The 12,801-nt window shown below is 47.2% G+C and overlaps 1 protein-coding gene across 1 annotated transcript in view; it reads left to right on the forward strand.

Annotated features, from left to right (window-relative positions):
• Nucleotides 1–12,801, forward strand: part of ACACB (acetyl-CoA carboxylase beta) — a 115,943-nt gene that overhangs the window by 65,092 nt on the left and 38,050 nt on the right. The window contains 8 exon segments of the mRNA XM_078154385.1: nucleotides 1,099–1,287; nucleotides 5,136–5,236; nucleotides 7,005–7,093; nucleotides 7,191–7,315; nucleotides 9,579–9,692; nucleotides 9,926–10,039; nucleotides 10,809–10,898; nucleotides 12,363–12,481. Coding sequence (XP_078010511.1) covers nucleotides 1,099–1,287; nucleotides 5,136–5,236; nucleotides 7,005–7,093; nucleotides 7,191–7,315; nucleotides 9,579–9,692; nucleotides 9,926–10,039; nucleotides 10,809–10,898; nucleotides 12,363–12,481 — 941 coding nt within the window.

Below are 12,801 nucleotides of genomic sequence, written 5' to 3' on the forward strand. Positions count from 1 at the left end.
CAAGTGACTTACCCAGGGTCACACAGCTAGTACGTGTCTGAGGCTGGATTTGAACTCAGGTCTTCCTGACTCCAAGTCTGGTGCCCTGTGTACTATGGCGCCACCTAGCAGCCCCACATAGTCAGGACACACATAACAATACTAACTCCAGGCTTATGGCTTCATTCTCAGCAGTTTGCTGAGAGGATATTCTTCCCCAGAATCCAGTGGACCCAAACGCTGCCCAGATTTGGGCTGCAGAGCGAGAAATTTCAGAGAGTTAGGCCCTGTTGGCCTTCTGGTTCATATGTACTCGTCAATAGGGTAAAACTATTTTTTGCTAAAGTCTCTGGCTGGCTGTATGCATGATGGTGAGATGATCTTTAAGAGCACCTTCTGTTCTTTTAAAAAAAATTATTAATTTATTTTGATTTATCAACAATAACTTCCATAAGCTTTTGAGTGTTAAATTTTTCTCCCCCCTCTTTCCCCAAGATGGCACACAATCTGATATAGGCCATACATATACGTTCCTATTAAAAGTATGTTATGTCCTAAGGGCCCTTTTAGTTGTGTGAGCCCTAGAAAACTTCATGGTGATACTGTGCTGTCTTCCCCTGCTTAGGGAAGTAGAAGTCCATCCTGGACTCCATCCAAAGGATTTTAGTTCCCAGGCTAACAAAAGCATCTTGTTAAATGAGGTGGACTGACCAGTAAAACCCTAAGCAGGAACCCTGTTGAGAACCCCCTCCACAGGTGGTGTATTTCATACTGTCATAGGCACTGTGAAAGGAAGTAAATGATGTGGTCCTTACCTTCAGGGAGGCAACAGACGAGGGAGACAAGACAAGGCTGACAGATGAGAAATAGAGGACAGTGCAGTCCTATACCAGTGAATCAGAGCCCTTCAGGGGAGGCTTTGTGGGAGAAGTAAGTCACCTGAGCTGAACTCTGGAAGATGGGTAGGACTGGCAATGAAGGAAGCCAGTTGGACCTGAATTCTCTGTTTGGCATTTGATTAGCCTGCCCAGTCTTCCATAACTGTGCTCGATGCACAACCCTCACATTGCGCTGTTATCTCCATAGAAAGTGGACGTGAATGATTTTTGTCTCTTCCAGCTCAAGGAGTGGGTGAACAAGCTGATGGTCACCCTCCGGTCCCCTTCCTTACCCCTTCTGGAGCTCCAGGAGATCATGACCAGCGTCTCTGGCCGGATCCCGCCCTCCGTGGAGAAAGCTGTCCGCAAAGTCATGGCGCAGTATGCAAGCAACATCACCTCCGTGCTTTGCCAGTTCCCCAGCCAGCAGGTAAAGAGGGGTGGGGGGGAGGTATGTCTCTCAGATGACCCCACAACACCTCCTGAAACCCTTATGGATTCCTGTGTCTGGCCTCTGATAGAAAACACGTCAATACAGGGCCTAGATTGCAGAGATTACAACCCTTTCTGGTCTGCATTAGATGGTTAACATACCACTTGGTGACCGTCCTTGTGGGCAGGGGCAGCCCCGATCTCCCAGGCTCTTGCTGGGCCAGTCCTTGGAGCCTTCCTGTTGGGCAGGCCCTGCTCAGGCTTGGGGGCTACCAACAGAGCTTTCCAGAGCCTGGGGAGGACCTCTGTAAGATTTGCCAGGTGCCTTCCTCACAACCACCCTGGGACCTCGACAATTCAACCATGCATCGTCCAGAGGCTTGTGTATCTTATCTGGTATGGATCCAGATGAACCCTGAATTGTCTCTGTTCAAGGTTTTTGCCAAACTTTCAGAAGCAACTGGTTTCTGGTAAAATAGCCCTCATCACTTTAAAAACCTAGGCATGAAAAAGACTCCTCAGAAACCTTGAGTGTTCCCTGAATCTTCTTGGTGAGTATTAAAAATGTTCTCATTTTTAAAATTAAAATTAAGTTTTAATAAATTTAATTAATCAGTAATTGAATAATCAAAACAATTAAAATTAATAAATAATAATATCTTAACAAAATTAATAATTATTAAGTAAATAAAATAATTTTTAAAAATAAAGGGGACCTTGCCAAAAGGATACAGAAAAATCTGAAGCCATCCTTAGTGCCCATTGGTTGAACAAATGTTTACTACCAGCTGTGCCCCCAGGCCTAAGCTGAACGTTTTATTTATCATTTGTATTTAGTGTGGCTGTGGAGTAGTGGAGGGAGCCCCAGACCAGGCACTGGAAGACCTTGGGTCAAGTCTCTGCTCGGCCACTCACTTGGAGCATGACTCGGCCATGTTCCTGGCCAGCTCTGGGCCTCCTTTCTCTTCCTCATACGGTGTGATTGGACTAGGTCATTTCCAGAGGCGCTTGATGTAGGGCTCTCTTCTTCCAGCCTAGTTTGGATTCTCCTTCCAGTCACTGCCTGGAAGTGATCTTTTTGTTAAAAAAAGTTTTTTGCAATGAACAAAAATTTATGTTGTCTCCCTACCTCCCTTACCCCACTGGGGGCAAAAAAAGAAAAGCAGAAACCTCGTAACAAATATGCACAGTCCAGTAACACAAATTCCCACAATGTCCATAGCTCTTTCTTCCCTCACCCTCTGTTGGGAGGAGGGTTAGTGGGCGTTGCCATCATTCCTCTGGGCTTACGGAGAAGAGGCTTAAGGCTTCACGGTTGTTTGTCTTCACAATGGCAGTGTCATTAGAGGAGTGGTTTTTCTGGTTCTGCTCCGTTCACTTCCCATCGGTTCCTACAGGTTTCTCCATTCATTATTTTTCTTACAGCAAAATAGCATTCTGTTTCCTAATTTGTTCAGCCGCTCCCCAATTGGTGGGCACCCCCTTAGCTTCCATTTCTTTCCAATCCCCAAAAGAGTGGCCATCGATATTTTTGCACATATGGGTCCTTTTTCCCTTTCCTTTGTCTCTTTGGGGCACAGACCTAGCAGTACTCTGGCCAGGTCAGAGGCTATTCACAGCTAAGTGACTGGAGGGACTTTCTTGAATGGTCTCCCAGCGATACATTCTGGTGCTGGTTTGCCCAGAGCCCAACAACACTGATCATGTTCCTCTTGCACCAGCTCAGCCAATATGGTGGATGTGAGGCGGAGCCCCAGAGCGGCTTTAGTTTGCATTTTTTTTTAATTATTAGAGATTTGGAGCATTTATTCATATGGATATTAATAGCTTAGATTTCTTCCTTAGAAAATAATGAGCTCATATCCTTTGATCATTTATCAATTGGAGAATGGCTCTTATTCTTGTAGAATTTAATCAATTCCATGTATGTGTATATTGTATTTGTATTGTAGTGTATACATGTATGTATATGTACATCTGTGTATGTGTATTATGTGTGTATATATGTGTTATAGTTTATGTGTGTATTGTATCTGTATGTGTATATATGTGTGCATTGTATATGTATATTGTATATGCATGTGTTGTATATAGGTGTATTGTATGTGTATGCATATTGTACATATGTGCATTGCACATGTATATGCATGTTTGTGCATGTATGTGCATTGTGCCATACTGTGTGTATATGTACATGTATGTACGTGTATGTTCATTGTATATGTATATTATATGCATATGTGGGTAGGTTTATGTGTATTATGTGTGTATACATGTATATTGTGTATATGCATATATGAATGTCTAGTGTATATACTGTCTACACATATAATCACACATATATATGCTTGTGCATATGTACACTAAATAATACATACATGCACATGTCACACAATACAATGCATATGTGCACACATGTACGTATGTGCATGCACACATGCATGATCCGTATCTTGTTGCAAAGATGTTTTTCCTGTTTACTTAACTGCTTTTCTAATTTTAGATCTTTTGGATTTATTTATGCAAAAACTTCTTCATTTCATGTAATCAAAATTGTCTGTTTTATTTCCTCTATTCCTTGTATGACTATGATCTCTCCCCCCTCTCCGTAGATCAGAAAGGTAATTTCTTCCACACCCTTCAGAGTGAATTGCTTGTGGTACCTCCCTTTGTGTCTAAGTCATATACCCAGGGGAACTTATCTTGGTATCTGGTGAGAGACGTGGATCGATCTCCCTAGTATTTTCTGGCAGCGATCTTTATAAGCCATAAAAACACATCTACACCTGCACTGAAGTCCTGCATTGAGACTTCACCATGGTGCCAAGGGAACCCTGGCTCTTGGAGAACATGCCGGTGACTCGAGCTCTGGCAGGCCCTGCCAAACCAGACAGGCTTAGAGTGTCACTGACAGGGTGATGAGGGATAACCAGCCCACAGTGTGGAGAGGGTCGGGATAACCTCAATGAAGTCATAGAGCTGGGGAGGCATCGCTATCTGCATCAGCAGAGGGAGTACCTCCTGGAGAAGTCCACAGGTTCTTAATGGTTTGACCAGTTGCCTGGACCTACCCAACAGATTCCTCCTCTTTGCCTTCCTGAGAAGTGGCTGTTTCATTGCCATCCTACCTGCCCATCTTTCTCTCTTTTGCGTGACTGAAAGGGGCTTGTTATTTTTCCTCACACACTCCCATATCTTGTTTAGGGAATGGCTGTCAAGGCCACCATCTGAGAAGAGCACACGTCTTGTAGCTTGCTTCATTCATTCATTCTCATTTATTCATATACCCCTTCTGTAGGTCTGTCTGTAGGAGCTGCTGCTGCCTAGACAGTGAACCTCTGTGCAGTTAGCTGGGATGGTCTTTGGACCTCAGTATGCACCCAGATCCATGCAGCAGACCTCAGACCCTGATGAACACACAGGGAGAAAGTGGCTGTGAGAGCCAGGGGTGGGGGTGGGGATCACTGTCAGCAAGGTGGAGGGGGGCAGATTTATTCCTCAGAGAGCATCATCTCCTCTTCTGTTCTCCTCTATTCTCAGAAAGCTCGGTCTCCTCGAACAGCTGACATTCAGGTTTAATGAGTCCTCCTTGCCTCTTCAAAAGGAATCCAGAATTGGGTTAAAAATTGGTTTTAGGGGGCAGCTAGGTGGCGCAGTGGATAGAGTTCTGGCCTTGGAATGAGGAGGACCTGAGTTCAAATCTGGCCTCAGACACTTCACACTTACTAGCTGTGTGACCCTGGGCAAGTCACTTAACCCTGATTGCCTCACCCCCCAAAAAAATTGGTTTTAGGAAACTGGTCCCTTGGTCATGAGTAGTTAGATGGGCTCTTTTTTCCCATTTAGATCGCCAACATCCTGGACAGCCATGCTGCGACGCTCCAGCGGAAGGCAGACCGCGAAGTTTTCTTCATGAACACCCAGAGCATTGTGCAGCTAGTCCAAAGGTGACCTGAGACCCTTTGGGCAAGGGAACCTGGAAAGCCCATGATGCAGACCAAGCCCTGCTGGCGTGCTCTTTCATTTGCTTTTATGAGATTTTGAGTTCTAAATTCTTTCCCTTTCCCTCTATGCCCCCTTCCCCAAGACAGCATGCAATCTAATATAGGCTTTACGTGTACAATCATATTAAACATATGTCCACATGAATCATGTTGTGAAAAAAGAATCAGAACAAAAGGGAAAAACCACAAGAAAGAAAAAAACCCAGAAAAGTGAAAATAGTCTGCTTTGATCTGCATTTAAACGCCATAGTTCTTTCTCTGGATGTGGAGAGCATTTTTCCATCATGAGACCTTTGGAATTGTCTTAGATCCTTGCATTGCTGAGAAGGGCTAAGTCTATCAACGTTACTTATCACTCAACATGGTAGCTACTGTACAACGTTCTCCTGGTTCTGCTCCCAGGCAGTTTTCTCAGACTCTAAGTGCCTGATGGTAAAGGGAATTCCTACCCTGATGATGAAAGCACAGGTGTGGCTCTGCCTTGTGGTGATGATGCCAAGCTTTCTGGTTGCCATGTGCATTTTATGCATTCTCTCTCATTTGAACCCCATCACAACCCTGTTAGCTAGGGAGCAGGAGTATTATTATGATTTAGAATTGGCAGAGAAGGAAACTGAGGCTCATGCAGTGAAGGCATCTTGACCACCCAAGACCCACAGCCTTGCGCATGCATCCATGTCTTCTGATCCAACCCATGGTTTGTTCTTCTCTGCCAAGCTGCCCCCTGTTCCCCTCCCCTCGAAAGACTGTTTTTAGCTTGGCTTTATCCCAGGGCAGATTTAGAACCCCAAAAGTCAGTTTCAGGGAGAACTCTGGTAGCCCTGGCAGGCCTCTTGTCACCTGGGTGTGACTAAACTTATACCCTCAGTATTATAGCTAGGTGGCACAGTGGATAAGGTGCTTGGCTTGGATTCAGGAAGACCTAAGTTCAGACTACCTCAGATACTTACTAGCTGTGTGACCATGAATATGTCATCTAACCTCTCTTTTCCTCAGTTTCCTCACCTATAAAGTGGAGACAATAATGGCATCTACCTCTCAGGGTTATTCCAAATGAATAGCTTCTTTAAAGTGCTTTGGAAACATTAAAGTGTTTCCTAAATATGAGCTATTCCATATTATTATGAGGGGAAACAGAAATGACCAATTCTTTAACAGTGCCCTCCCTTTGGGGCATTCAGAGGACCCAGATCACCTGTGGCCCTTGCAGCTCCCCACCTTCACTCTGTCCAAATGGAGAAGATGTTCCCCGCCTTGCCTGTCCTCCTACATTGTTGGGAAGATCAGAGGAAAATGTGTATGAAACTGCTCATGAAATGAGGGCGTGTCATTGCCCAGCCGAGTTCTCTGACTGCTCTCATTGGCCTTAATTATTATACATCTAGGAGAGTGTTAGTACTTTACCAACTTCACACAATGTTCCATTGGGCTGGTCATGGCACCAGTCGGTTAGTTAGTTGGTCAAGGAGCATCTAGTAAGCCCTTAGTTGATGCTTTGTGTCCCCAGTGAGTAAGGCAAAAACCCACTAAGGCCCTTGCTTGCGCTCTAATGGGGGAGAGAGCATGCAGCTGAGTAGATACAAGACAGTTTGGTATTTGCAGATGAAGGGGTTGGACGAGGTTGCCTGTGTGGACCCTTGTGGCTGTGATGCAGAGCATTCTTCTGGCTCAGGCCATGAGGCTGGTAATGGTGTATTCCTTTCTTCCCCAGGTATCGGAGTGGAACGCGTGGCTACATGAAGACTGTGGTGCTGGATTTATTAAGGAAATATCTGCAAGTGGAGCATCACTTCCAACAAGGCAAGGCTAGAGTGAAAGCATACCTCCGTGTGCCTGGAAGCCACCAGCTGGACAGAAGGGAAACCCGAGTCTAACCACGGCTTCTTTCTTCCCCTAGCCCACTATGATAAGTGTGTGATCAGCCTCCGGGAACAATTCAAGCCGGACATGTCGTCTGTGCTCAGCTGCATCTTCTCTCATGCGCAAGTAGCCAAGAAGAATCAGCTGGTGACCATGTTAATCGTAAGTCCTGCCAAGGTGGATGAAGGAACCCTGTGGGGCTCCTTTTCTGCTGCTTGGCTGAGTGGCAGCAACCCCTAGGTTTGAATGCTGGCTTTGCTGCTGACCACCCGTCGGACCTACGGAGGGTCAGCCTCCTCGGGCCTCAATCTCTTCCTCTGTCAAGTGGGGATAGTAACCATTGACCCACTTACCTAGAAGGAGCATGCAGAGTGAAGAGTTAGGAAGACCTGGATTCAGATCCTGCTCCTGACACTTACTAGCTCTGTGACCCTGAGCTTTCTGATTAAAGCTGCGAAGAGGGAGGGGGAGATGACAAGGTCAGTTGTGGACACTGGGAGACGTCTACAAGACATCCATTCCAAGATGTCCAATAGGCAGTGAGTGAAGTGATGTGATTTTCCACCCTGTGCCCCATCATGTAATGGACAGCCTCAGATTGGCATCTGGATTTGTGAAGCTAGCCTTCTGGCTTCAGCTCTTAGAAACAATTCTGCCTCTTTTAAAAAGGCTTTTCGGGGTAGCTAGATGGCACAGTGGGTAGAGTTACCAGCCCTGGAGTCAAGAGGACCTGAATTTAAATCCGGCCTCAGACACGTAACACTAGCTGTGTGGCCCTGGGCAAGTCACTTAACCCCATTGCCTAGCCAAAAAACCTAAATTAATTAATGAAAAAAAAAGGTTTTTCAACCCAAACCATCAAAGAAGACTTGAGTGGGTGGGGTTGGGGGTGGAGTGGAGAAGAACCTAGCTGGGAGCTTCAAGCATTTGAAGAGCTAGATGGCCATAGGCAGCTAGGTGGTGCCATAGTGCAAAGAGCTTTGGGCTTGGAATCAGGAGGACTCATCTTCATGAGTTCACATTTGGCCTGAGATACTTACCAGCTGTGTAACCCTGGGCAGGTCATGTCACCCTGTTTGCCTTGGTTTCCTCATCTGGAAAATGAGCTGGAGAAGGAAATGGCAAACTGCTCCATTATCCCTGCCAAGAAGACCCCAAATGGGGCCATGAACTGACACAGGAACACGACTGAAAAATGACTGAACAGCAAACTGTCGTATAGAAAAGGACTTGATCTGGGAAGTGCGTGGAAGCTGTAAAGAGGCCCATTCAGATCAGGAGAAATGGCTTAGTAGAGCTGTCCCCAAGTGGCGCACGCTTGCTCTCTTTCCCTGGAGTTTTCAAACAGGCAGGACAGCCCCTTGTCACGCCTGCTGTAGAGGGGATGCTTGTTCTAGATTAGGTGGCCTCCAAGGTCCCTGTCGATGCTCAGACTTTGTGATTCCGTGAAATATCACTCAAAACCTATTGGTTCCACCTCTGCTGTTCCCCCAAAACTTGGCCTTATTGATCATTTGAGAAGAAGCACATGACCCATCCAAGAGATTTGCTCCCTCTAGAGAGCCAGAGATAGTGTAGTTAGAGCTGGGGTGGGACTCTTTGGGAAAGATGGCTTAGTAGAACTGGTCATTGGCTAGGTGGGCGCCATTTTGGTATGGCAGACTGTAAGTTTCTTGAAGGCAAGACCTTCTCTACATTTGTCTTTGTATCTCTCACCCCTAGAATATTGTAGGTGGCTGATGAGTGAATTGGAAGGGCCGTTGGATTGGACGTTGGGAGCCCTGGGTTCTAGTCCTAATTCTATCATTCTGTGGCCTTAGGCAAGTTCCTTCCCCAATCTGAACACTCAAGAAGATTGGATTGTAGATGACCTGTGAGGTCTCTCACATTCTGGATTAGGATTTTTTACTGCTCATTATGGCATCATCAAGTTTGTGGAGAGGTGGGAGAGGGGCACATGAAGACGAAGAGTGCATTGTAATACCACCATCTTTGAAGAATGCCTAGCCACTAGGGCCCACCTTCTTTTATTTTACTTTATTTTATTTATTTATTTTTTAGGCAATTGGGGTTAAGTTACTTACCCAGGGTCACTCAGCTAGTAAGTGTCAAGTGTTTGGTCTGAGGCCGGATGTGAATTCAGGTCCTCCTGACTTCAGGGCCAGTGCTCTATCCACTGTGCCACCTACCTGCCCCTAAGGCCCAGCTTCTGAATTTGGGTCTGTGACCTTGTTTTCAATATAACTAGCTTCCTTTGCCATCATTTGAATTTTATTTTATGCATTTAAAAATACTTTCCTCAGGCATCCCTAGACTTCAAAAGGACTTGTCCCAAACGTTTAAGAACTCTTGCACCCAAGGTAATTCACTTAAGATTTAACCACTTGCTGTGTGTGTGTGTGTGTGTGTGTGTTTTCTCCCAAAGGACGAGTTGTGTGGCCCAGATCCATCACTGACTGATGAGCTCCTTTCCATCCTTGGTGAACTCACCCAGCTGAGCAAAAGTGAACATTGCAAAGTAGCCTTAAGAGCCAGACAGGTATGTGGTCCTGCTTTATGCCATCCTGGCTCCTGAGGTACAAGAGAGTGCTAATTCTTGTGCACACATGATTTCATGTGGGATGCTAGAAGGTTTCCTCCCACACATGGTGCTTTAATTCCTTGGGAGCTCATCAGACTGGCAAAGACATTTACCTTGTAGATAAATGGCCAGTGTGCTCCTCGTGGGCACCTCCTGCTGGTACAGGTTCTCATGGCCTTCCTCCCTTTCAGATATTGATCGCCTCCCACCTCCCCTCTTATGAGCTCAGACACAACCAAGTAGAGTCCATTTTCCTGTCTGCCATTGACATGTATGGCCACCAGTTCTGCCCAGAAAACCTCAAGGTAAGTTCTGTTTCCCAAAAGTCTCTGGCTCCTGCCTCCCTTTCAAAATGGTGCTTTGTTCTGAAGCATTGATGGAGTCGGGGTAGATGGACAGTGGGATCCGTCTGTGCACTGGCCTGTTGCCGCAGAGATGTTGCCCAGGCCCCACTTTTCCATTTTTGATGGCAGAATTGGCTACTTCCCAGTAGAAGGGACCCCCTCCTCTTCCTGCTCCCACCGTGTTTGGCAGGAGCTTCTGGGGTGGTCTGAATAACAGCTGACCCAGTGTCTGTGATGACGTCCGAAGGGACACTTAGGCTCCAAGGATAAGTCACCCAGCTACTAGGTATCAAGGGTGGGATTCAAACCCAGGACTCCCCAGCACTGTTTCTACTAAACTGTACGTTTTCTCACACTGTTGGCAATCACTATGTTCTTTGGGCATTTGTTTTGTGGCCCTCATGCTATTGACACTACTGCTGCCTGTTTCATTCATCCATTAAGCCCTTGCTGTATACTATGAGTGTTGAGCTGAGTACCAAAGGTTAGATGAGTCCATGCTCCCAACTTTGTGGGGTTTATGTGCCAGCCCTGGCATAAGAGAGGGGCCAAGGGGACCTGAATGCCCAGGAGTACCCTTACCCATGCCCACCTGCACATCCTCGCTTGGTCTCTGTTAACTTAGGTCTTTAAAAAGTGGGTGCCCTCCTGCCTATTCTAGCCACACGTTTTGTTTCTCATTTTCTGTGATGAGTTATGGAGGTTTCACTTGTTTCTCCTTTTTTTCTAGAAACTGATCCTTTCAGAAACCACCATATTTGATGTCCTGCCAAATTTCTTCTACCATACTAACCAGGTGGTTTGCATGGCATCCCTGGAGGTGAGTGTTGTGCCAGCTGCATGCATGTATCCTCCAGCCCCAGAGCATTGAGTGTGAGGGGAGCCAGAAGAGGGCTTAGAGTCTAAGCCTTAATAAGAGGACTTGTTCTGTGAAGTTTGGATTCAGTCTAAGGGCTGCACTTGAGGACCTAGAGGACCACATGTGATCTAGAGGCCATATCCCCACCCCTGGACAGAGTCTGATCTCCCCATCTTACAGATGGGATAATTAGAAGAGGGTCTGAATTTGGGTGAAGAGACCCCGGGGGCAAGAATCCTGGGGGTGGGTTCTGGGGTCCAGCCACTGGGGTATATCTCCACCCAAATTCCCCTCTCCTAGTTATTCTCCCTTCCCAAAGGGCTTTGGCTTCTCAGCTTGAGAGCAGGATGGGGTTTTAGGGAACTTCCTGCCACTTCCCTTCCACTCCTGCAGGAAGATGCTGAAGGCCAAAGTGGGAAAATGATTCACCCAATTTCTTCCCCCAATAATGGCAAAGCTGAAAACAGATCCCAGCTCTGCTGCCCTGCATCAGGCCGGTGACTTAGGGAAGACCTTGGCTTCCCTAGAAGGATTAGGAGGGGATGACTATGGTTAACATCAGCATAACTTGTGGGGGAAATGGGAGGGGTCCCATCAGTGTTCGCGTTCCTTTACACCCTGTGGCTTGGCCAGGGTCCTCCTCATTTCCTGACCCTCTGCCTCTTGTACGCCATGCTCTCCCAGGGAACACATATACCATTTAGTATTTGGGGAGGGCCTGGAGCAGCAGGGTGGAGGAAAAGGGTTTGGGAGGAGAGTGAACCTTGTCTGGGGCAAGGGAAGTGGGAATCCCCCAGGCAGGAAGAAGCCCCCCAAACCAGGCCAGGCTCTAGAACCCAAAGCCAAGAGAACCGGTCAGACCAGGATGCTAAGGTTCAGGGTTTGCTGGGAGCCGACCATTTGTCTCACTCTGTCTGCTTCCCCAAAGCTCAGGTCTTTTTACTGGTTGCCCCAGGCTTGGCATGCTTTTTCTGTCTCTTACATATGTCACCCTAAGCCTTCCCTCTGGAGCTCTGCTGGGCCCTGGGACACTTCAGCCACATGTCCCATGAGCTGTCTTAGGAATATACTCTGTACTAGCTGTGTGATCCTGGGCAAGTCACATAACCCCATTGCCTAGCCAAAAAAAAAAAAGAAAAAGGAATGTGCTCTGACATGAATGAATGAACAAATGTTTACTGAGTACTTACTGTATGCCAAGCTCTGTGTAAGTGCTGGGGATTCAAGTAGAAAAATGAGATTGTTCCTGCCCTCAGCAAGGGCGAATCCTCCCCAAATGGGGAAGACCACACTTCTCAGCCCCACACCCCTCAGGAAACCTCCTCAGCTCATGTGGCTGATCATATAATCACCCCTGATTAGCCTAATTGGTTTCATGTGGGATGGTCTGAGAGGCTACCCCTCCTGTGCTCCTCCCTGCCTCAGGTATATGTCCGCAGAGGCTACATCGCCTACGAGCTGAACAGCCTGCAGCACCGACAACTTCCTGATGGCACCTGTGTCGTGGAGTTCCAGTTCATGCTGCCCTCATCCCATCCAAACAGGTACGGACCAGCCCTGCTGCCCCCGCGCCCTCCCTGTGGCCCCAGCACCGGCCGGGGAAGAGGTGCACCTCCCCGCCTCCCCACCTCCCCATCTCCCCACCCAGAGCACACAGGGCCTCCTTCTGCATGTGTGAGTGTTGGGAAGGGGCACAGAGCCCTGTGCTGTCATCTTGATGGCGCATCATGGTTGGCCTGTGTCCTTGTTCCTCCGGGATCTTTGGGGGGAGACATGCGATGAGGACCAGGTGGCGTCTCCTCTCCATGTGACATTTTCTAAGGCCGTCTTAGCTCACTATCTCCTTTTAACCCAACTTATTTCA

Source organism: Phascolarctos cinereus, unplaced genomic scaffold (assembly GCF_003287225.1).
Source record: "Phascolarctos cinereus isolate Bilbo 61053 unplaced genomic scaffold, phaCin_HiC Scaffold_4;HRSCAF=312, whole genome shotgun sequence".
Classification (NCBI taxonomy): domain Eukaryota; kingdom Metazoa; phylum Chordata; class Mammalia; order Diprotodontia; family Phascolarctidae; genus Phascolarctos; species Phascolarctos cinereus.